Source organism: Lissotriton vulgaris, chromosome 6 (assembly GCF_964263255.1).
Source record: "Lissotriton vulgaris chromosome 6, aLisVul1.2, whole genome shotgun sequence".
In the NCBI taxonomy this organism is placed as follows: domain Eukaryota; kingdom Metazoa; phylum Chordata; class Amphibia; order Caudata; family Salamandridae; genus Lissotriton; species Lissotriton vulgaris.
The window spans coordinates 880,314,344-880,338,493 of NC_141694.1; the positions used below are offsets into that span (position 1 = coordinate 880,314,344).

At 40.9% G+C, this 24,150-nt stretch overlaps 1 protein-coding gene across 1 annotated transcript in view; it reads left to right on the plus strand.

The window, feature by feature from the left end:
* SYNE1 (spectrin repeat containing nuclear envelope protein 1) overlaps nt 1-24,150 on the plus strand; it is a 2,319,318-nt gene that overhangs the window by 722,175 nt on the left and 1,572,993 nt on the right. Inside the window, exon 39 of the mRNA XM_086926873.1 lies at nt 12,091-12,257. Within this exon, the coding sequence (XP_086782999.1) occupies nt 12,091-12,257 (167 nt within the window). The remainder of the gene's footprint in view (nt 1-12,090; nt 12,258-24,150) is intronic.

Below are 24,150 nucleotides of genomic sequence, written 5' to 3' on the forward strand. Positions count from 1 at the left end.
GTATAAGATCAAAACTAGTTGCTAAAGAGAGCAATCAAATATGAAAAGACAAATGTAATTGATATTAGCACTACATTGGTTTGTCTGGGCAGTCAGAAGATTGGAGTTTTTTCTAAGCATAGGTCTTGAATACTCATTGCAATTTGCACAATATCTCATTCTTGCTGCCTACTACTGTATTAATGATATGATGTATCTTCTCCATAGTCTTTGGATATGTAGAAATTCCACATGTCAGGGCTTTGCTTTAACATTTGCATGGGGCGCTTTCTATATGCCATCACTTATGTCGAGCCTTGGTACTGCACATCCATTTGAAATGTTTACATCTCTTATTATTGCTGGTGTTTTAATTTATTTGTTTTGATTTTTAATCAGTTGTTTTTAAAAAAAAGGTTATTGACATTTGTATGACTCATTGGCCGCTTCCCTCTGAGTTGTGGCCCATAACCTATTTTAATGTTCTTATCATGTATATTTGGTGTTTCCCAGTGTTTTTAGTAATATGACTTGACTTTTAAGCTGTATTTTTGAGGCACTGATAACCTTTAAAATGATCATTTACGTTTAATGGAAAAATCTTTTGTTAACTTGAATTTTATTTTGTAATCGCTTTTTAAGACAAATTTGTCAAAATAAAGCTTTTGAAAGGCTTCAGTTTCGCTACCAGAATTTTTTTCCCCCTCTCCATGGCACACCTCTACTGCCCATCACCTGAATCCTCTCAGTCCTCCAAACACAGCAGGCTGGGTTCTCCCTCCACCGCAGACGAGCTCCCCACCACTGCTGATCCCCATAATAGCCTGACTAGAACTCAAAATCAAAACTATTCTGGATGAAATGTTGTCACTACATAAGGACCAAAGATTAGCCACATCATGCTCCAACCTCATGCATCTATGGCCAACACCAACCCTGCCACAAACAAACACTCTGACTCCCCATCCTTCCTCCATAGGCAAGCTTTCCCCTTCACTCAATACTACCTCAAACCTGGATACACCATGAATGGAAAGTTGAAGCAGGAAGCCAAAATGCTGAGCCGCACATATGAGCTTGATCCTAGCCAACCTTACCACTGCAAGATCCTGGTCATCCTTGGCACAAAGAGAGCCCTGAACACCAGATGCTCCCAGCCAGCCTACTCAACTATCTACCATCCAATCCTAGACAGCCTTGTCCAAGCTCATTACCTACGCTCTGCTGCACTGAAATAGCAGAAGAAGGGTAGGCTGTTTTTAGCTTTCGTGGATCTCACCGCAGCTTTTGACTGTATTAGGCACTGCACGCTCTGGGAGATTCTCGAGGGTATGGGAGCGGAACTGCAAATTATCCGCTTTCTAAGACAGATATACAGTGTCACAAAGGCAAGAGTGCAGTACGGTATTAATGGTGAGTGCTCTGCCCCGTTTTCAATAACAAGGGGGTTAGGCAAGGTTGCGTGCCTAGCCCCCTTTCTATTTAACCTTTACATTAATGGCCTGGGCGAAGCACTGATAAAAGACTGCCAAGACCTCCCTCAAACAACTGGATGCCCAATACCTGTTCTTCTATATGCGGATGACACAGTTCTGATGTCACACACTCAAGTGGGACTGCAGAATGTTTTAAATAGCTTTTCAGCCTTTATGCGCAATCTTGGCCTTAGGATGAACACCTCGAAAACCTTTATAATGAGGTGTGGTCATGGCAGTCAGAAGTGGTGGGATATGTATATAGATGAGCAGAAGATAGGGTTCACTAAGAGATTTTCTTATATTGGTATACTTTTCGATCAGAATGACCGACGGGCCCAAGCAGTGCTAGCAAAAAAAATTGGCGTTTTTAAATACCACAGCCGCCCTTGCTAATTTCTCAAGAAAGTTGGGTAGGAGGCCGCTGACAGAGCTCATCCAGATTTATAAGGCAAAATGTATCTCCACGGCCATGTATGGGGCAGGGGTTTGGGGTTTAGTTGATGTGTACCCCTTGCAAATAGTGCAAATCCCGTTCTTACAATAGAACACCACGCTTACCAAACAACGTTGCCAACGGGCATTGCCGTGAGGGGAACGGCGGGAGCAGTTAACGAGGCGGAGCACGCCGGGAGGCGAAGGGAGGCGTCCCGAGCAACCGGACCACACTCCTCAGCATTCCCTCTGCCAGAAACGCGCCCGTGACGCGCAGAGAGCGCCGGAGGCGCCTGATAAAGCCTGACCCCCCGGGAGCCTAGTGGGGGAACACCACGCTTACCAAACAACGTTGCCAACGGGCATTGCCGTGAGGGGAACGGCGGGAGCAGTTAACGAGGCGGAGCACGCCGGGAGGAGGCGAAGGGAGGCGTCCCGAGCAACCGGACCACACTCCCCAGCATTTCCTCTGCCAGAAGCGCGCCCCTGACGCGCAGAGAGCGCCGGAGGCGCCTGATAAAGACTGACACCCCCTCTCGCCCCGCGAGTCGCGCGCGGGAGCGACCGGGAGAAGCCCGGGACAAGGGCGGGGCCGTCTGTGGCCATCAGGGGCCTGAAGTGACAGGGCAGGGCCACTCCCCTTGGCACGAACTGTGAGTACCATTGAAGGACATTTCGTGGAAAAGCCACTTGTTTTCCCTTGTTTTTAACCAAAAGTTTTCCGGATACTGTCAAAGCAATCCCAGAAATGTCAGTCCAAAGTACATTACCGGATAATTACTTACTGAAAGTGGTGTCTAAAATCAACAGCGACAGGAGGAAGTCACTAGGAAAAAGTACAACTGCAGACCCCCCTTTGACTTTGTCCGTCGATGCAAATAATCATGTAAACTCTGATAATATTGCTAATGAGATGGTCGCTCCTGTAGAACTTGATAATAGCATTATTAGTATAAATGTCGAAGCGACTAAGGTTTCAGACAAGTCAATAATGGGGGAAGAAGATCAAGGTGATAATGTTGGGGGGACACCTCAGCAATCTGGGAGGGCTTCCAAATTTATGCGAGCTTGTAGAAAACCAATTCCCAAGCGAGGTAGTCATATCTCAAGAAGAAAAAAAGATACGACCCAACTGGAACATACCGATGATCTAGTAACCCCGAACATAGATAAATATGTCTCCTTGAAGCCTGACCAAATTGACTCACTAACGAGTACTATTCTCAGTAAACTTAGTATGGTGGTAGAGCCATTGCTCACTAAGATAGGAGATCTCCAGGAGGAAGTAGCTAGGCTAAGGGGCTTGGTGGGTAAGCATGCAGACAACTTAGAAAAGTCTTTAGCCGACATTAAAATGTCAACCTGTCCTGTTACTGCTCCCACTAGGGATAAGGAGGAGCCACAAGCCTCTACTAGTGCCCCCCCCCACTATCACTAGGAAACACTCCTCTAAAGAACAACCGAAACCACAGAAACCATTACCCACATCGACTCAGGAGGTAGGAAGATCCTCAAACCAATCTAACAATGGGGTTACAAGTACTTTGCCGGGCGTTAAATTATCAGCCCCCATGCAAGCCCCCACGCAAGTATCAGCACCTGTGGTGCCAGTTCCAACTGATACGACGGGAGGATCTAATGGGGTGCCCACTAGGATTTGTAGACGCCCAGTTGATCTACCACCCGACTGTGTACCGTACGTGGTGGTTTTAACTAACGTCCCCATTCTCACTCAGCCCCCAAGTGAATATGAGACACCTGATGCTTTGAGAAATAAAACCATTTCCTGGCTAAACCGTCATTGTGGCTATCCAGTTGGCTATTCTGACCAAATTATCTCCATCAGAAGAGTCAACTGGATAGGTAACACCAGAAAAACCAGCGGGGGGGATTGTGTGATAATAAATTTTAAGCACCCACAACATGTGGCAACGGTCTTGCTTAGAGCGGCCGCAATTACACAGTCGGAGACTGAAGTAATTGCTAGACCATTGGGCTACTTTTATAATCACCTCGGTGGGCAACCTCCGTCAAACTGTAAGGAGAGGGCTCCGAGCAATCCTACCTATCCACCTATGGTGAATAGACCATTGATGCCTAACTTCTTTTTTGGCCCACAAAATGGTCCATTTACCCCACCGCTGCTTATGGGAACCCTATGTACGGGGGGAATGTTCCCTTAATGCATACCCCCAACCCATTTGTACCATTTGGTAACACCTCTTTGTATGATAACGGAATGGTTTACCAGGTCCCTACTCAGAACAGGTTTCAGTCCCTGAGCCACCTAGACCAGAACGATTGACATGAGATTGAAACTCCTAGGGATCTAGGGTTTAGTACTCCTAATGATGAAGTCGTTTTGTTAACTGAAGAAACGGGTAATGTATGTTTGAACTGTACGTTGACTGGGGGAGATATCCCAAATTTCATACCTAACATAGAGCTTTTTAATATAGAGAATAACATGCCCATATCTAGTGTTGAACTGCCAAATGCTAGCAAAGAAAGAGAGAAGGTAACCTGTCACATTGCTAGCTGGAACATTGCGGGTATCACGGCCAAGGAGGATGCCTTAGGCTGGAATGATTTTGTGTATTTGTTTGACATCCTGTGTTTCCAGGAAACCTTGAGTAAAAATTTCAAAGGCATTGAGGGGTATGTGTCCTATGAGCTCCCAGCATCGCCCTCAACCCATGGTAGAGCTAAAGGCGGTTTGTTGGTGTTAATTTCTGTCAAATTGCCCATCTTTGTGAAAAAATGTGTTAATGTGGGGACGCATTCGCAAATCTTATGGCTTACACAAGAATCTGGCAGAAACATTCTATTGCTAAATTTCTAGAATAATGTTTTTGACAACACTAGACATATAGCAATTAATGAATTAGATACGGCAGTGAATAATTTCGTGAGGAATTTTAATAGTGTATTTGAATTTATTTTTGTGGGGGATTTTAATGTACCTGTGTGCCCATTATCCACCCAGAAGGTTTGTGGTGTGTATAACCGACAGGGGGAAGCTGAAGTCCATTTTCCCCATCACACCTACGGGGAAACTTTGAATAATTTTATGATTCATTATGACTTGGAAATCATGGACAATGCTAAAAATGACATGGGTGGAAATATTCCAACTTTTAAAGGAAGGGGCGCTAATACCGTTATTGATTTTATATGCATGTCATCAACTATTGCCCCGCTATGCCCGATGCCCAAGGTGATAGATATTATGTTGAGTGACCATAACTGTTTGACCACTGAATTAACTTTCTGGGAAAAAAATCATGTCTGTGAACAAGGTATTATCAACAATATTGAACCCCATAGACAGAATGGTTATAGACTGAGGTGGAAAGGAAAAAAAGCTGCTATAATATCAGATTCCATTATTTCTAGTTGTCTGATGGATATCACGGCAATTTTAGAACAGGAAGACACCTCGTATGACAGTATTGACCGCTTTAACAGTATTAATTCCATCATCAACAAAAAGTTTACTAAAGAGGCTGGGTCTAAAGCAAGGTGTCCAAGGGGTTGGTTTGACCATGCTTGCTCCAATGCCCGGAAGGAACTTAAAGAGGCCCTTGCAGTTAAACCAAGGGACAAAGTTTTGGTGGTCCAACTTAGACAGGGATATAACACGACCCTCAAACGTAGAAAAGCTGAATTACAGCAAGAAGCCTGGGATAATCTCTCCCAAGCAGCGGACACGAATAATTGTACCCTGTTCTGGTCCACGGTGAATAGCCCATTCCTAAAAGATGACAAGGTCCCAGAACTCACCTCTAATGTGAGCATGGATTCGTGGATCCAGCATTTTTCCAACATCTTTGACTCTAGTAATTTAACAGATACCAATTGGGATAGATGGCCCATCCTAGCCTTAGATATTACCATCAGTGAGACTATGGCTAGTATAAGAGCTAGTAAAGGAGGTAAGGCCCAGGGGCCAGATGGCGTTCCCATAGATGTGTACAAGACTGCGCCAGATATTTGGGGCCCACTGCTTACCAAAATCTTTAACACAGCTATTTGCTGTAATATACCGTCTACCTGGGAGGAGTCAATAATCATCCCTATTTTCAAGAAAGGGGATCGGGGGGATGCTAAAAATTACAGACCCATATCCTTATTGGATTCTTCAGTTAAAATTATGAGTAGGGTCCTCCTTGTAAGATTAGAAGAGTGGGCAGAATCAAATGAGATACTAAGTAACTGTCAGTTTGGCTTTAGGAAAGGCCGTGGTACTATAGAACAGTGTCTGAATTTAGAGCTATTAGTGGGAAAATATACCCAGGCGAAAAAAGGGTCGCTTTACCTTTGTTTCGCTGACCTTAGTAGTGCCTTTGATTTGGTAGACCACGCAATATTATGGGCCAAATTACTGGAAATGGGTGCCCCTGAAGGAATTATTTATTTCTTAGCCCGACTGTATGAAAAGCTTCGCACCAGCGTCCGCTATGGACCCAACGGGGAATGTACTACAAAGTTTGGGATAGGAAGGGGTATCAGACAGGGGTGTGTTCTAGCACCCCTGCTTTTTACCCTTTTTATTAATGAGGTTGAATCTGCCCTGCAGGCAGTCGCCGCAGATGCCCCTAGAGTCAATAACTTTAACATACCTGTATTGCTCTATGCGGATGACGCAGTGCTACTGTCTAGGACACCCTTGGGTCTCCAACGTTTAATGGATTGTTTTGTATCCTTCATTAAGAATAGGAAACTGGTGATTAATAAGGCTAAGCCTTATGTAATGGAATGCGGTTCTGGAAAAGTTAAAAGAAGAGGTAAAACCCACTATGTTATTGATGGTGAACCAGTGAAAAAAGTTGATAACTTTTGTTATTTGGGAATTACCTTTTCTAATAATGGGAGTTGGGCCACTGAACATAAGGTGGTCAGAACTAAGATGATTAGGAGCGGCAATGGGGTCTTTCTGTTTGCCAAGAAACTGGGGAATAGACGTATTAAAGACATGTTAAATATTTACCAATCTAAATGTCTCTCTGCTGCCCTCTATGGGGCAGGAGTTTGGGGGGTGTCATCTGCCAAGAGCCTTCAGGTAGAGGAGAACCTCTTCCTGAAAAAGCTCTTATGTTTACCCAAGTCTACTTCCAATTCCTTGGTTCACAACGAAACAGGGATCCAAGCGCTAAACGATCTGATCATGCTAAGGCCCATACTACTGTGGCGCTCTATTTGGCTCAGTGATGGTACCTCATTGAACAGAGCAATTATTAAGGACTGCCTTTTACTGGACCAACACTTGAAGATCCCCTGGATCAAATATATTATTGATTGTGTACAAAAATTATTCGGGATCAATGTGTTAATGGACCCCTACAGGCTCTCGGAAATCCCCAAATCTAATGTGAAAACAATCTTTTTAAATCATTGTAATGAAAGGCATCTCTTAGAGGATTCTAAGTTAACTACATGTGTACTATACAATAGCATGAATGAATTTACTGGTTTTAGTCCATATCTATCACAGGTGACAAGAACCTCGCACCAGTTTGTACTAACCAGAATGAGGATGGGTATAGTACATCATCTGGTTGCGTGTCCTAACATTAAAATGCACCCCGTTGGTCCCTGTAAATGTGACAATATAACTGAACAAAGCACTAAGCACTTTTTGTTAACATGTGATTTGTACATTGAGTTACGGAAATTCTACCTGAAGCCATTATTCATTAGATTTGGAGTGAGAAACATTACGGAGGCTATGAATTTGATTTTTAACCTGAACCATCCGGACATTTGCTTTTTTACTGCATCTTTTTTACTTAAAGCGATTAGCGCCAGGAAAAGTATGTGTTTTTAAAATATATGTACATTTTTAAATATTTTTTCCATCCCCCTCTGGATATTTTGTAATATGTGGTATTTCTTTCTTTGAGATCTGTATTGTATATGTATTGTCTGTAATTGATAATTCTAGATTTTTTTATATTATGTGTTTTCTTCCATGAAATTGTACGAAATGTCTGTATTATTTGTGCTTTTATGGACATGTTTTTCAAATGCTCCGAATAAAGCTTTATGAAATGAAATGAAACAATATATCCTGGCAGTACCAAGCAGTATATCATCGTATGTCTGCCATTCAGAGTTGGGTTTACCATATATTGCTGACTTCATAAAAATGGAGCCTATTCTCTTATGGCAAACGATCTGGACATCGATAAAAACTATGCTTAATCACGACATTTTACTGGATAGTTTAAAATTGGAAGGGGCTCTAACTATCCCTTGGTTAAGGTATGTCCGGATTTTATGCGTGATCTAGGCCATTTAGAATATTATACCGTGCCTAGCACTATGTTGATGATCACAAGAAAAGAGCTAAAAAAGAGGGCCTCTTGCTACTAGACACACTCAGAATATCGGCAGAGATCACAAAGCCCACTGTGCAGTACTATCAAATGATTTTAACAACTTTTAGTATACAACCTTATTTAATAATGGTACCTAGTGGCTATGACAGTTTTTACTGACCAGATTCAGTCTTTGGATCTTCCATAAACTTGTAAGCTTCCCAAAAATGAATGACTGGGCACGAGAAATGCAATTGTGTCCCTGTGATAACCATTCAGAACAATCCACTATATATGTTGTTCTATTTTGTAGGTTTTATACTGAATTAAGGAAAATGTGGATTGTTACAATTTTCAAATCTATGGGAATTAGATAATGTCGCTCTGCGTTTACTCTACTACAGTTCTTGGAAAATGAACACATAGTCTGGAGGGTAGCAATGTTTTTAAACAAAGCACTTAGTCACAGGAAATGCATTGTAATATAATCACCTAGTCTACAATGAGTTAAGGGATATTGGTAAAAGTGAATGAATTTTACAATTAATTGCCTATTTTATATTTTTAATTTTGCTGTGTAATGAATTGTGTGTTTTATGTGCGTTTATGATTGTCTGAAACAGCAATCGAAATAAGTTTTACTTGACTTGACTTAAATAGCAGAAACTATCCTATGACACAAAATTGACATCTGCTTTCAAACCAAAACCTGGCTGAATGACCATTCACCCCCTTTTATACTCACCTCATGGGCTTCTCAATCATTAGTCTCAAGGATTGTATTGGTGTTGGATTAGTCATCATACACAAAAATGATCTTTGCTTAACTTCCTTCCCCAATGCCAAATATCCAACCTTTGTATATCTAGGAGTTCAACTGTTCTCTAAAAGCCCCTACCCGGTCAAATTTAATGTCATCTATCACCCTCCAGGTGAAAAACGACTGTTCCTTTAAGACTTAACACACCAAATAAAGCAAAACTCCCTAAAAGACAATACAGACATTATATTAGGTGACCTGCACCTGAATAATGCCAAAGATTCTACATACAAGCCCTAACCACCCTCCTGGAAGCCAACGATCTCGCCCAACACTGCATTAAAAAAGCTCACAATAAGAGCTCTACCCTTGATGCAGTGATCTCTAAGCATAACATCTTATCCCCCCACTCTATCCTATCCACTGTCTTGACTGACCACCACCTACCTCTTTTCAATCTCAGTGCCATTTAACCTAAGGCCCACACCCAAACTATCTGTCCCAGGCACTGGGCGAGGAACATACATTGAATCCCCGAGACAGAGTTAGAAGCATTAGTCAGTTCCAAAATTCTACCTCCACCCAGCATCACCTCCGCCAATGACCTCACCGCCCAACACAACATAAAAATGGCAGAACTCCTTGACAAAGTCACCGCTCTGAAACTCAAGAAATCAAGAAGTATCCCCTCCAGATCCTGGTTTAATAAAGACCTTAACAAAGAGAGGTGACAACTCCAATGGGCTGAAAGGAACTGGAGACAACAACCCTCGTTAACCCATCTCTCGATCCTCCAAACTGAACACATAAAATAGAAAAAACACATATTCATAAAAAAATCCTCCTTCTTCCGAGCCCACCCTGACTGGTCTAAGAACAAACCTAAATAGCTTTTCAACATCATCAAACAGCAAAGCTCCTCTTTCCCTCAACAGTCAATTAATGACTCAATTAAGAGCTGTGAAGAATTTGCAACATTCTTCCCTGAAAAAAATATCTAACATTGAACTTTCTCTTGAGCCACACACCTCCCCACCCTCCTTCAAGGGTGCCCCACTCAGCAAAGAGGGTCCACCGAAGACTCTTCCACCAACTAATAGTTGTCTTCCAAATCTCCCCTCTCAGCAGTACAGATCACAAACCCTAATCTCTTGCAATTGAAAAATGGTGCAACGTGGAATTAATTTGACCATATCACTGAAGAAGAATTGTTTGAATGACTTGCTTGCATGAAGCCAACATTGCACATCTCTGACCCTCCTCCCTGCAGCACTTGTCAAAAATCTCAGTCACATTATCTCTTATTAAATGGACCACAATCATTAACTCCTCCTTATGGAGTGGATCCATGCCAGCCCCCCTCAACTCAGCCCCATCACCCGCCCTCATCAAAAAACCAGATGCCAACCAGAACAACCTTAATAATTACTGACCTATCACTAACCTCCCTCTCCTTGCCAAAACCATCCAAAACTGTGTGCTTGTATGCACAACTCAACAACCACATTGAAAAATACAAATTGCACCACACCTTCCAATCTGGGTTCAGGAAAAGCTCCAGTACAGAGACCGCAATCCTGAACATCACAGATGACCTACACAGATCTCTGGATGATGGCCAAGCCTCCTGACTCCTATTCCTCATGGACCTCTCAGCTGCATTTGATATTGTCAAACATGACATCCTCATAAACACTCTCGAACAGTGTTCAGGCATCTATGGAACTGCCCTTCAGTGGTTTGCTTCTTTCCTGAACCAACGTTCACATCTAATAAAACCAAACAAATCCACCGCAAAGGAAACACCAGTCTCACAAGGATTGTGTTCCTCTAGGTTCAATCTTGTCTCCTGTCCTATTCAACCTCCATATGGAACCCCTTGCAAAAGTCTGGAAATAAGCCGTAATTGTCTATTATCTCTATGCAGATGACACCCAAAGCTACATGAAATTCTTGTCAGTTAAAGATATCCAGCACCTAAACAACACTCTCTCCACTGTACAATCCTGAAGGGCCAGCACCCATCTTCAGCTCAACCCCAACAAAACTGAACTCCACTTCATCCAGCAGAAAGTTATTTCCTGTAAATATCTGGCTCGACAACCTCACTGCATTAAATGCAAACTATCCATCTCCATTTCTGTCAAATCTCTAGGGATTAGTTGACAAAAACCTGAACATGAAAGAGCATATTAATGCCTCAGTTAAAAGTGCCTTCTACACGTTGAAACACCTTAAAAAAATCAAACCCTTCATCCCCATCGAAGACCTAAAGACTGTGGTATAATTCTTAGTCCTCTTCAAGTTGGACTACAGTAAAGTCACGATCATGGGTGCCCCCAAAACACATTTAGTACCTCTGAAAGCTACACTCCATGCAGCGGCCAGACTACTGTTGTGAGAGTTGCTTTGACCACATCACTTCTGCTTTTAAGAAACTCAACTGGCTACCAATCGAGGCAAGATGTATACTCAAAACTGCTTGCATAACCCACAAAGCTTACATGGAAAATCAGTCAATCTTGCTACCAAACACTCAAAAGCTGGCCAAAAGAGACCTCTTTAAAGCTCTAACAGTCTACTCATGATTCTGCCCAAATTTAAGGAAGAAAAATCTCGCACCTAGAATCAGGAATTCGCTGCCTCAGGATTTACATGACAATCAATCATTCCCCATCCTCAGGAAAAAACTACAACGTCTTCTCAATAAATATCTAAACCTTTTCCCCTAAATCATCTGATTGACTTGATACTCCTACCCCAAACTCCCCAAATAAATCTGAGCATCACTACAGTGGGGAAAAACTGTGCCTCTTCACCATCACAACACCCTACCGTAACTACCTTAGTACCATACCTTTGTCATATCCTACTGTCTACTGTAGACTTCCTTTATGGCCTGTCACTATGTACTGTATTCACTTCATTTACTAGTACACTTCTTTTATATTCTGTTACTATGTATGTGTATTTACTCCATATGTAACTTGTGTTATTGCTGCTGTGCTAACTCTGAAAAGCGCTCTGTTGCCTTCGGGTCAAGTTTGCACTATACAAAACTTAATAATTAAAAAAAAAACATTCAAATAGCTGACTAACTTTTGTCATGTTTGTCTTACAGGATTTGCAAGCTGACATTTCAGTGCATGCCCCAGTTTATTTAAGGATTGTGCAATTATATGAAACCTTGTCTGAAACTGCTTCCAAAGAAATTTTGACAGAAATTAAAACTTGCCTTGATAAACTGGAACTACGATGGAGGAGTCTGCCGGAGAAAGTAAACAACAGGTCTGTATATATCGAAATATCACCAAATGTTTGGAATATAGCCTAGTTCAAAACATGAATATGTACCTCTCGATATGTGCACACAAATATACAATTGTTGTTATGAAAATGAGCAAACCACTCATTCTCGTCAGTGGGCAACTGTCAGTACTATCCCTTCACAGTCGAGTCAGTGTTGCACCCCCTCAGCTTTAGTCAGCAAACCAGCCAAGGGTAGGGTCCAGCAGGGAACAGCATAGCAAGATTGTCACTGTGCCTTGAGGCTCAATATTTTGCCTTGCACAGCGATAACTGGGTAGCAAAATAAAACTGAACCTGCCAAAGCGCACTACTGTGATAAGGCGATATTGGATCTGATTATAGGAGATTACAGAAGCAAGATAGCAATTGCTCTGCTGGGCCAATCCCTGTATGAGTGATTTTAAAAAGAGTTTCTGAATTCTCTTAGTAGGATGGTCCAAAATGAACTATGTGAACTATGTGATATTGAACTGAGCAATTCAAATTTCATCAAGGCAAGCTTAAAAAAAACGATATGCATCAAATGGCATGCTGTGCGGAAAACGGTTTAAAGGGGACTGCTGTCTGTTCATGTGCTAGGCTTACATCTAACATTCATATCCCTTGGCATTTGTGTTCATTCAGCAATTGTATGACTGTATTTAGAAAGATAGTCTCACTTTTCACCATAAATCAGTAAGCCTTAGAGGTTATGATCATGTGGATCTGTTCTGCATAATGGCATTTTAATAGCTAAAGGATGTTTTAAAGACCACTTTCTGGGCTTTAAGGTGCCATGCTTTGAATTGGAATATGAAATTGGTCACGGAGCACAAATCTTTTACGTTGTGTTGTCAATAAACTTTGTAAAATGAATTATGTGAAGACTGTAAAGAACCAGAATCTTAAGTACAACATATAAGCAGTTGTGCTATTCAAGCTTGGCAGTTACTATACTCCTCCATGCAGCAGGTTTGTTGTCATCATCACAAATGTGTTTGATGTGTTTGAACTGTTTCAGTTTATAGCTGCTGGACTAGAATGCTTCTCTTTGGGATAGAAAACAGGAGATGACTTCTTAAAAACTGTGTTGGGACCAAATTCCCAAGTGAATTTATGGACCTAAACTGAAATTAGCTGTGTAAATAATTCTATTTATGAGTGTAAACTCACATTGTTTATTCTGAAAACGTGAATTTACTCTTGCAAATTAATTCAGTGAATTGTAGTTTTACTCCAGTATGCTGTCCTATATTTTGTTGTAGCAAATCTTCTCAAAGGAGAAGGTAGAGATCTCTGCTTGTGAGGGATAATACTCTGATCACTTGAGTACTTAAACGCTCTAGATAGACACATTGTCATTGTTGATAGCGTCGGATAATTACTAATTTTGATGGGCCTTGAGTAAACACTCCTTCTGGATGGTTGAGAGGATGAAAATCCCCCAGAATTGTTGGGGTGTTAGGAAGAAATCATTTTGATATAGAAACATGTTTTCTTCATTTAGAAACACAAGGAAATGTTTTCAAGTAAAATTACTTTTTCAAAGTATTTTCGCATAAAAATGTGCACTTGCTACATTTAAACTTGTGAGAAAGCTCTGGCAAAGTGGGAGTCATAAAGAACTACAGAGCTACTCCTGGAAATCTAGTTTCCTTAGACAAAACATTTTCTGTATTGCTATCTACTTTAGCGCAGTTTGACAAATCTTTAGAAAAGTTTCAAACTAGTCTGCCAATCACTTCAGCGCCTGTCTGGAAAGATTCTGGGTGATTCATCAAGCGGGAACAGAGAAAAAAGGGAGCCCCAAAATGGATTTACCCTATGCAATTTCCCTTAGGGCGTTTACATACGACTACAGCCCGAACCACTGAATGGAATTACACCAAATTTGGCAGAAAGCTAGATCTTCGAGATTTATAAATATCTAGGGATCCGGAGCGTCAACAAATCCAATAGATTTAAAAAAGAGATCTGATTGGCTGCCACCACTTCAGAAAGGCAGCGTAGGCAGCCATCTTGGGACTAAGTCCCAAGAAAAATCATTAAAAAAAAAGACAAGGGGGTAGAGTAGGATTACCCTGACCCCTATATATATATATATTCACTGAAAAAGCCACAGGTTTCAGGGATGTTATAGTTAGTTGGACATTTCACTAGTACAAAACCAGAGAAATTCAACCGTTATAGTTAGTTGAGCTAACTATAACTCGCACCCCAGCAATGCACTGCTGATGACGTTGCATATTACATCATTCATGACATGGTCAGTGACATCACTAATTACATCATTGATGACATCTCAAATTACATCACTGATGACATCATCCAAGTGATAATCTGATGCACCTCCTCACCCCCTAATATAACCTTTGATACACCCACTCTAAAATACAGACTACCATGTGTGAAACCATAAACATATCTATACCAGTTACTACATACCCACTCACTGTTTCCTAGGCCTACACACACATCCACTCATTCACCCATACAGTCACTCATACATGCAGTCAGTCATCAATGCAGCACTACCACATGCACTCATACACCTATACAGACACTCACACTCTGCCACTCATCCATGGAGTTATTCACACACCTAGTCAGTCATGCAAAGAATCAATCACACTCCCATTTACACCTATACAGTTATACACACACCACCTCACTTATTCATACAGATACTAACACATGCCCCCTTTCGCCACCACTCTGCAAACATGCCCCCTGGTGCATTCCAAGTTGGGGGATTCATTTCCCTTGAATACTGAGGGTCCCTCTGGGACAACTTACCCGCCAGGTACCTCCAGTAAGCGCCACAGAGCTGGATTGCAGAGAGGTGGACACAGGACACGCCCCCTTTTTCCACCACTCTGCAAACGCACCCACTGGCGCGTTCTAAGTTATGGGATTAAGTCCCCTTGAATACTGCGGTTCCCTGGGGGCCAACTAGCCCACCAGGTTCCTCCAGTAAACACCACACAGCTGGATTGCAGAGAGGTGGTCCGAGGCCATGCCCCCTTTTTACACCACACTGTGCAAACACGCCTCTTGGCAAAGTGTTGTTCGAGGGATGAAGTCCACTTGTGTCCTGAGGTCCTCAGGACGCAAGAGGACCTCATCCCCCCACGACCAGTGCGCCAAGAAGCGCGATTGCAGAGTGGTGTGAAAGGGGCATGGTCTCGGGACACCCCTCTGAAATCCAGCTGTGTGGCGCTTATTGGAGGGCCCCCGCGATATAATTGTGGCTCCCGCACTTCATTTTCTTTTTAATTTTTGGCTGGATTCGTGCACCTAGTCCGAATTCTGCCGATTTTGAAAAACAAAAAATGCTTTATTTGGCCTGAGCAAGCCTAGGTGGTCAGGGTGTTTCTACCCTGCCCCTTTTCTTGTTTTTAACCTTTTTTTCTGTTTTCTTGTGACTCGGTAACCGATAGCCGTATGGCTGCCAACATATTCTGGTTTAGAGTGTTGGCAGCCAATCAGAGTGAAGCTCGTACCCAGGAGGGTTCGCAAACCCTCCTCGGTGCTCAGGTATCGATATTTTTCTTTTTTTAATTTCTCAGGAACTACTGAACAGATTTACACCATTAAAAAAAAGGTCTCTTTCTGAACCAAGGGCTACCTTTTTGCCAAATTTGGTGTAATTCCGTTCAGCAGTTCAGGTTGTTAACTGTTTCAAAATTCCAATGGAAATTAAAATGGGGAAAACATGTTTTGGGACCGCACTTTTTTCTCGGCCCTGCTTCACAAATCACCCCAAAACTTTCAAGACAGGAGCTGACCGGAGCACCCTATTAGTTTTGAAAATTTTGCAAAGATTTGTCAAACAACGCTAAGATATTGCCAAAAGAAAAAACGCTTTTTGAATAGAAACAAGGTCCTAACTATAACTATTTATATATGTATATATATTCACTTAAAAAAACATAGGTTTCAGGCCTTATATAGTTAGGAATTAGCTTTTAAAAAACCTTTGAAATTCACTCAAAAAACTATAAGTTTTAGGGGTGTTATAGTCAGCTGGACATTTCACTCATACAAAACCATTGAAATTGCTCATATATAGTTAGTTGTACTAACTATATTTCGCGCACCCGCAATCCACTGCTGATGATGTCACATATTACATCATTCATGACATAGTCAGTGACATCACTGATGACATCTCAAATGACATCAATGATGACATCACTGATGACATCATCCAGTGAATGTGGTTTGCTTCGTTATTTAAATATGCAATATATATATAGCAATTTGCATTGAAGTATGAGTGGATATATAAAAATAAATATTTGGATGGAGGACTTTAACAATGTATAGTGTTTCACTAAATATTGTGGATAGTGACTAAACTGTGTGAATATCTGTATCACTTTGTCAGTTGTTATGTAAACTGGTTCTCCAGTTGGTTACTAGCTATGTGAAAGTCTATATTAGTTATTGATTAGTTAATTGAGTATTTGTATGGGAGAGTGAATGTATGTGTGGTTCGGTGGAGGGTGTGTGACTGCCCAAAGATGTGTGAATAGTTGATTCTGTAGATATATGAAGTTAAAACCACATGTTCTAACAGTTGTTTGGGTGAGTGAATATCTTTATGGGTGTGGTGATGAGCAAATATATTTCTCAATGGTACATGTCCAACAAACTAGAAAAATAAAAGGCAGTGTATGTGTCAGTTGTATATAAATAAGTGTACATAAGACTCAATTATTGTGTGAGTGACTGTATGGATAACTGTATACTTGTAATAATGATTTTATAATATACTAAATATGACTTACTATCTAAATGAATAGATGAAGTGGTGTTTGTATAAGTGTGTAGCTAAGTAAGTATGTAAGTATGATCCATTGTTTGCATAAGTGAGTAGGATAACTTCATATGTGAATAGGTTGTGTGCTGGTGTGTAATGTCGATATAGGTGTATAAGTATTTTTGATAGTGTTCTATTGTTCATTGACACCATGTATGAGTGAATCTACAGGTAAGTGATTAGATGTGTGTATACATCTAGGAATCAATGAGTGGGTTTTTAAATACTTGTATTGCTGTGTCAATGGATTCAAATATGATACTCTGTATTTTACAAAGAGTGATGAAAGATTTTAGTAGTGTATGAAAAGGTGTATGTGATTTTCACATGGATGATGTCATCAGTGATGTCATCATTGATGTCATTTGAGATGTCATCAGTGATGTCACTGACCATGTCATGAATGATGTAATATGTGATATCATCAGCAGTGGATTGCGGGTGAGCGAAATATAGTTAGTACAACTAACTATATATGAGCAATTTCAATGGTTTTGTATGAGTGAAATGTCCAGCTGACTATAACACCCCTAAAACTTATAGTTTTTGAGTGAATTTCAAAGGTTTTTTAAAAGCTAATTCCTAACTATATAAGGCCTGAAACCTATGGTCTTTTCAGTGAATTTGCAAGGTTTTTTAAATGCTAATTCCTAACTATATAAGGCCTGAAACCTATGGTTTTTTCATTGAATTTCGACAGTTTTTTAAATGACAATTTTTTTATACTGATTTACTACGCCCCCTTTTTACAACACTCTGCAGCGCAACCCCTGGCGCGTTTGCAGAGGAGGAACTAATTCCCCTTGCATACTGGGGGTCCCTGGGGGGCAAATAGCCCACCAGGAGCCTCCAGTATAAGCCATGGGGCTGCATTGCATAGAGGTGTAAAGAGGCCACACCCTTTTTTACACCTCTCTGCAACGCAGCCCCCAGGCGTGTTTGCAGAGGGGGAACTAATTCCCTTGCATACTGGGGGTCCCTGGGGGCCAACTAGCCCACCTGGAACCTGCAGTATGCGCCAGGGGGCTGCATTGCAGAGAGGTGTAATGAGGCCACACCCTTTTTCACACCTCTCTGCAGCGCAACCCCTGTGGTGTTTGCAGAGTAGGAACTAATTCCCCTTGCATACTGCGGGTCCCTGGGGGCCTAGTAGCCCACCAGGAGCCTCCAGTATGCGCCAAGGGGCTGCGTTGCTTTGCCCCGGGGCAGCAGTCCCCGGGGAAGTGGGTGGGGGATTGTGGACCCCCCACACTTCTTTATCACTATGTCCCCGCGATTTGGTCACCCCGTGGGGTAATTTTTTTAAAAACAGACCAGGTTTAAAAAAAAAAATGTGGTCCTTTTTTGTCCTTGTGGGACCACCTGGGCAGGCCTAGGGTGTCAGGGTGTATCTACCCTGCCCCCTTTTTGTGTTCTTCACGTTCTTCACGTTTGTTTTTTGCTTTCTTTTGCCTTTGTCTATCGAGCACAAGATGGATGCCAACACTTCCTGGTTAGAAGTGTTGACAGCCAATGAGCATACAGCTTTCTCTGGAAGACATGCTGTTTGGCTGCCACTGTCTGTCAACACTAGCACAAGATGGATGCCAACACTTCCTGGTTAGAAGTGTTGACAGCCAATGAGCATGCAGCTTTCTCGGGAAGGCATGCTGATTGCCAGCCACTGTCTGTCAACACTCCAAACCAGGAAGTGTTGGCAGCCATCTTGTGCCTCGGTAGAACGAAGGCACAAGAAAGCTGTGAAACAAAGGTGCAAAACACGCAAAGGGAGCAGGGTAGAAGCACCCTGACCCCCTAGGCCTGCTCAGGGGGTCCCACAAGGACCCCCCAGCCCCCAAATTATAATTATTATTTTTTAATTAAAAATTGTTTGAGACATTATTCATTTTTATTTGGAATTTATGAGGTAGTAGCGAAGTGATTGTGGTATAAAGTGAGACTTATAGTATAGAGTGCAACATTTTTGTGTTACATAGGAAGTTTACTCATAGTTACTTCCCTTCTCCCACTATATTTTCTCGAATGTGTATTTGACATCTCTTCTTCACCTCCTGCCTCCTTTCTCTCACTGTCTGTCTCTGATGCACCCTATCTAATTTGAGATGTCATCAGTGATGTCATCAGTGATGTCACTGACCATGTCATGAATGATGTAATATGTGACATCATCAGCAGTGGATTGCGGGTGCGCGATATATAGTTACTGCAACTAACTATATATGCGAATTTCAATGGTTTTGTGTGAGTAAAATAAGGTTTTGTAAATGCTAATTCCTAACTATATATGGTCTCAAACCTATGGTTTTTTCAGTGAATTTTCAAGGTTTTGTAAATGCTAATTCCTAACTATATATGGTCTATAACCTATGGTTTTTTCAGTGAATTTCAATGGTTTTTTAATAGCAAGTATCAAATGGTGTAAAATATTTTCTTCTTTTGAAGGAAAAATATATTTTATATGTATCTAATGTAATTTTTTTCTGTCTTTAATTTTTGAAAATTTTTTTGGGTTGTTTCGCTACCGGTCCGCGCACCGGGTAGCTTCCCGTTATCTCAATTTGGTGCCGCGACCCGATTCGCGCACCGGGAAATGTTCTGTTAGCGCAACTACCGCGATCGAACACAACATCGTGACGCGTCGCATAAGCGCGACGTATCGCGTTGCTGCATAATGCGTCTTATGACGCGCCGCTTTAGCGCACCGGGAAGTGCTTAGGTCCGCGTCCCGAGGCGCGAAACGCAAACCCCGGAAGCGAGCCGGGTGTGTGATGCGACGCGTAACGTAAGCGTAACAGGTCATGTGACCTGAAAATAACACTTTTCATTGGTTCATTACATTTTTTTTTCACAAATGATGAAAGCCCCCACCTTTTTTCTTCACTCTGACTTTCATCTTTGTGAGAGGAAGACCTACTTTCCATATTTTCTAAAATGGCAAGTGTTGTAGCTGCAGCTGCTGGAGCCACTCCACCACCACCACCACCACCAAAAAAGGATGGACCACCTCCTCAGGTCCTCCTTAATCAAGAGGAGGAAGAAGAGGAAGAAGAGGAAGAGGAGCAAGTGAGGAGGCTGTTTTTGCCTGAAGAGCCAAGGAGGTCCCATGTGAAGAATAATTATATCTGGCAATTCTTCACATTTCCCCGGGGCCAAAAAAAAGTAAATGCCTGTTACGTCACATGTCTCATCTGTGACAAAGAACTGTCCCGAGGGACAGAAAAAAAGTACAGCTTCGGGAATCACACCATGCATCGCCACATGGAGAGGTGGCACCCTGTTAATTATAGTGCTGCGCAGGTACGTGACCTGCAGGAAACCCCCCCTCCTGTGGCCAGTACATCAACCGAACAGGCAGTGACGGGACCAGAGGCGAGGGAGACGGTCCCAAACATCCAGATGAACTTCGGGGACCTGAAGCATACCTGCATTTTTTGCGGCAAATTAATTTGCTATGGGGAGAAAAGTATACGTCTAATCAACAGAGCTTATGAAAATCATAAATGTACAAAACGCCCCAGAAAGTAAATTATCTTTTTGTTGCTCCTGTTGAGCCCTTTATAATGACTGATTTTCGTTTCCCCCCCAAAAAATCAAAAAAAATATAAAACCGTTCTTAAAATACAAAAAATGTTCATAAAAATAATAAAAAAAATTTAAAACAACAAAAACAAAAAAAATAAGTTCTTTTCAGAACTACCTCCCATTTATAAAAAATTGCTAGAATGTTTAGCACTCTGGCAACCTCTTTTTCTTTTGATTCACTTCCCGGTTCGCGCGTCGGTACGCGAACCGGAAGCGAAACAAAAAAAAATTAAATAAAAAGGAAGAGTGAGTATAAGGGAAGGAAACAGAGAGTAATGTTCAAAGAAAGACAGCTAGAGGGGTAACACAGAGATACTGTTTAATAGATCTATTTTCCAAAGAAAAGATGTAAGAGGGTATAATTGAGAAAAACAAAATAGATAAGGAAGTGAAAGAAAAAAAGGAGAGTAGAAGAATAATAAACAAGAGTTACTTGGAGAATGTGAGTGAATGTTCAAATTAAGAAGAAAAACAGTAAAGAATGTGGAATGAGAGGTAGAGGATAGAACCGGACTAAAACAACAACCGTGAGGGAAGGTGTTAAGAAAACAGTGAGCGAAAGTAAATAGGAATAAAACAAGATGTGTGACAGTGAATAAGGTTAAAACATGTGGAATAACAGAGAGAAAAAACAGAAAGCAGAAAAGAAGACGTGAGAGAAAAGGAATAATTGAAGCAGCAAAGAAATGTAAATAATATAGTGTGCTTCAACTACAGGGAGAAGCATAATGAACAAGTAGTGAAAGAGTGAAGAGACAGAAACAGTGAGAGTAATAGAGACGGACTGAGTGAACAGGAGTGAGGAACTATGAGAACAGAGGGACTGAGAAAAGGAGTGGAAGGAGTAGAATAAGTAAGTAATAGAAAAGGAATGAGGGAAGTAGCAAAGGCAGGAAACTGAGGGTTAAAGAAATGAAGCAGTGGAACTAATAGAAGTTAAATGTGATAGAGATGTAACGGAACGAGTACTAAACACTTACCTTATAATTGTCGTTAACTTAGTCACTTGTTATTTTTATACTTTCAATCTGTGAAAGAAAGAACAAAAATTTAAAAAATATTAAAACATGTATTTAAAAATTAGAAAAGACAAGAGAAAAGATTAAAAATCATCCAATTTTACAAAGAAATAAAGTTAGAGATAAACAGGCAGAAAGAAAGAGAAAGAAACGGTGATAGACAGACAGAGACAAAAAGAAATTGTAATACAGTAAATTACTAAGAGAAAAAAAAGGAAGATAGTTTCATTGACAGAAAAGAAGGATGAAAGAGAAAACTAAATTGAAGATGTGTAAGATACTAAAAGAAAGTGAGTAAGGTAAACTATATAAGGAAAGGGTGAGTAAGGAAAAAAGTGTGAGGGAGAGAGGAGACAGAAGAAGTGAAGGAAAGACTGTCAGATACAGACTGAGTAAGGCAAGAAAGAAAAATAAGTAAGTTAGGGTGAGTTATACTAACTGATTGCACCAAAAAAGGGGAACCTAAAAAATTTTAATTTAGAAAACAAAGGGAGGAAAGATGGAAAAGACAAGCGAAACAGAGGGTCTAAAAGCTGGAAAATGGTGCAAGGGAGAAAAGAAAAAAGCAGAGTTAGAATAGGTAAACAATGTTTGAAAGATAAGTGCAGTTATAGAACAAGGGTGAAAGAGAATAAAACAAAAGGCAATGTGAGTATCTAAAGAGGATTGATAGAAGGTAGTAAAAGATGAGTGAGCATGAGACAAGATGAATACATATTAAAAATCACAATTCAAAGTACAGAATTAATTATACATATTAAATGGGTTATTTTTGCTGTTCTCAGAATATATCAAATTTCACTAAAAACAGTGAGTTGAAGGTATTCATCATATAACAGCGGGGTAAAAAAAAACACAATCAAAATAATTGTGTTTAAAAAACCCATATAATATAACCAATCAGAAATCAGAACTCATCAAAAGTAACTTACTTTCCATGACGTCAAAGGATGTCCTGTGAACAGCTTATACTCTGTTGTGCTGTTATTATTTTCTGCCGGCCACTTTCTGAAAGAAAAGCTCCATCGTTTTGACAAAAATGTGACATACAATAAATGACTTCTCACTCTCTACCGCACTTCTCCTCATGGCCATTTATAACTCTTGGAATGTGGACAGCATTGCAGACTTACATTACCTCTACTCCTTGTTTTGATCTGCTGCTTGAATTAGCTTATTAAAACAAACAGTTTTCGCTCTGTACTACACTTATCCACAAGGCCATATAGTGTAGGAGCCATTAGAACCTCTTGAAATTCCTCAGAGCAAATCCCGAGATTCCTTCCCTAAAAGTTTGGTTGTAAGAACACCAGGTAAGAATTTTTAAGGTCAAAAGGCAATCTTTTTTTGAAAGTTAAAACAGAATCATTGCAGAATGACCAGCCGTTTCCAGACTTCAAATAAGTTGTGTAATGTCCTGATATTGTTGAAGGACCGTCATGATATATAATTGCTGCAGTTAGAAAAGTCCTTCCTGATATTGACAACTGCGAAGCCACAAAATTTTTAATTAAAGTTGTCAATTTTGTTCCATCAGGCCTACATCGTTGGAACATTAAAATGACATACTGGCCATATCTTCGTATAAATAATGTGGACAGCATTGCAGACTTACATTGGCTACACTCCATGTTTTGATCGGCTGCTTTTACTAGCTTATTAAAGGATACTGATTTACTGTCTGGCAAAGTTAAATATATAAATCTTTCTGAGTCTACACTAGTAGTACTTGATACCCTACAGTTTTCGCAGTCATGCTGTTCCAACTGCCATTTCATTCCCACACTTCATCTGACTGCACCAGAACCTTCTCACATCATGTATTCTGTATGGATTATTGGACATAGCTACATCCACTGGGCTCAAAGGTATGCAGCAAGCAGAAATTATCACAACCTTGAATTATCAAATGTGGAAATCAAGTGGATTGGCCAGAGAGGATTGAGATGTCAGCAATTGATACCATTGGTGAAAACCTTTTTGCATCTGCCAAACCCTGACCTCTTAATAGTGCACTGTGGAGGAAATGACCTAGGCACTTTGACTGGGCTAGGTCTGGAAATGCTTTTAAAGGACACCTTTGAGCAATTGATGGCACTTTTTCCTCAAACTGCCTTGGTGTATTCAAATATATGCCAATGACAGAAATGGAGGTGGTCCAATCAATTTTGTCCACAAATTGAGAAAGCGAGGAAGCATGTAAATAAGTCTGTTTCAGCTTACATGAGAGACCATGGAATGGGCTCCATCTACAACAATAACTTGCGTTACTATATGCAAGAGATCTACAGAGGAGATGGTGTACACTTCTCAGATGAGGGAAACAGAGTTTTCATACAAAATTTAAGACTGTGTATTGGTACCTACTTATAAGTACCTAGAACTTACACAGAACCCAAAAGCTCTTTTCAGAGCTACCTTAACTATGATTACTCTTTAAAAATTTCGAATGTACCTTTTTTCACTA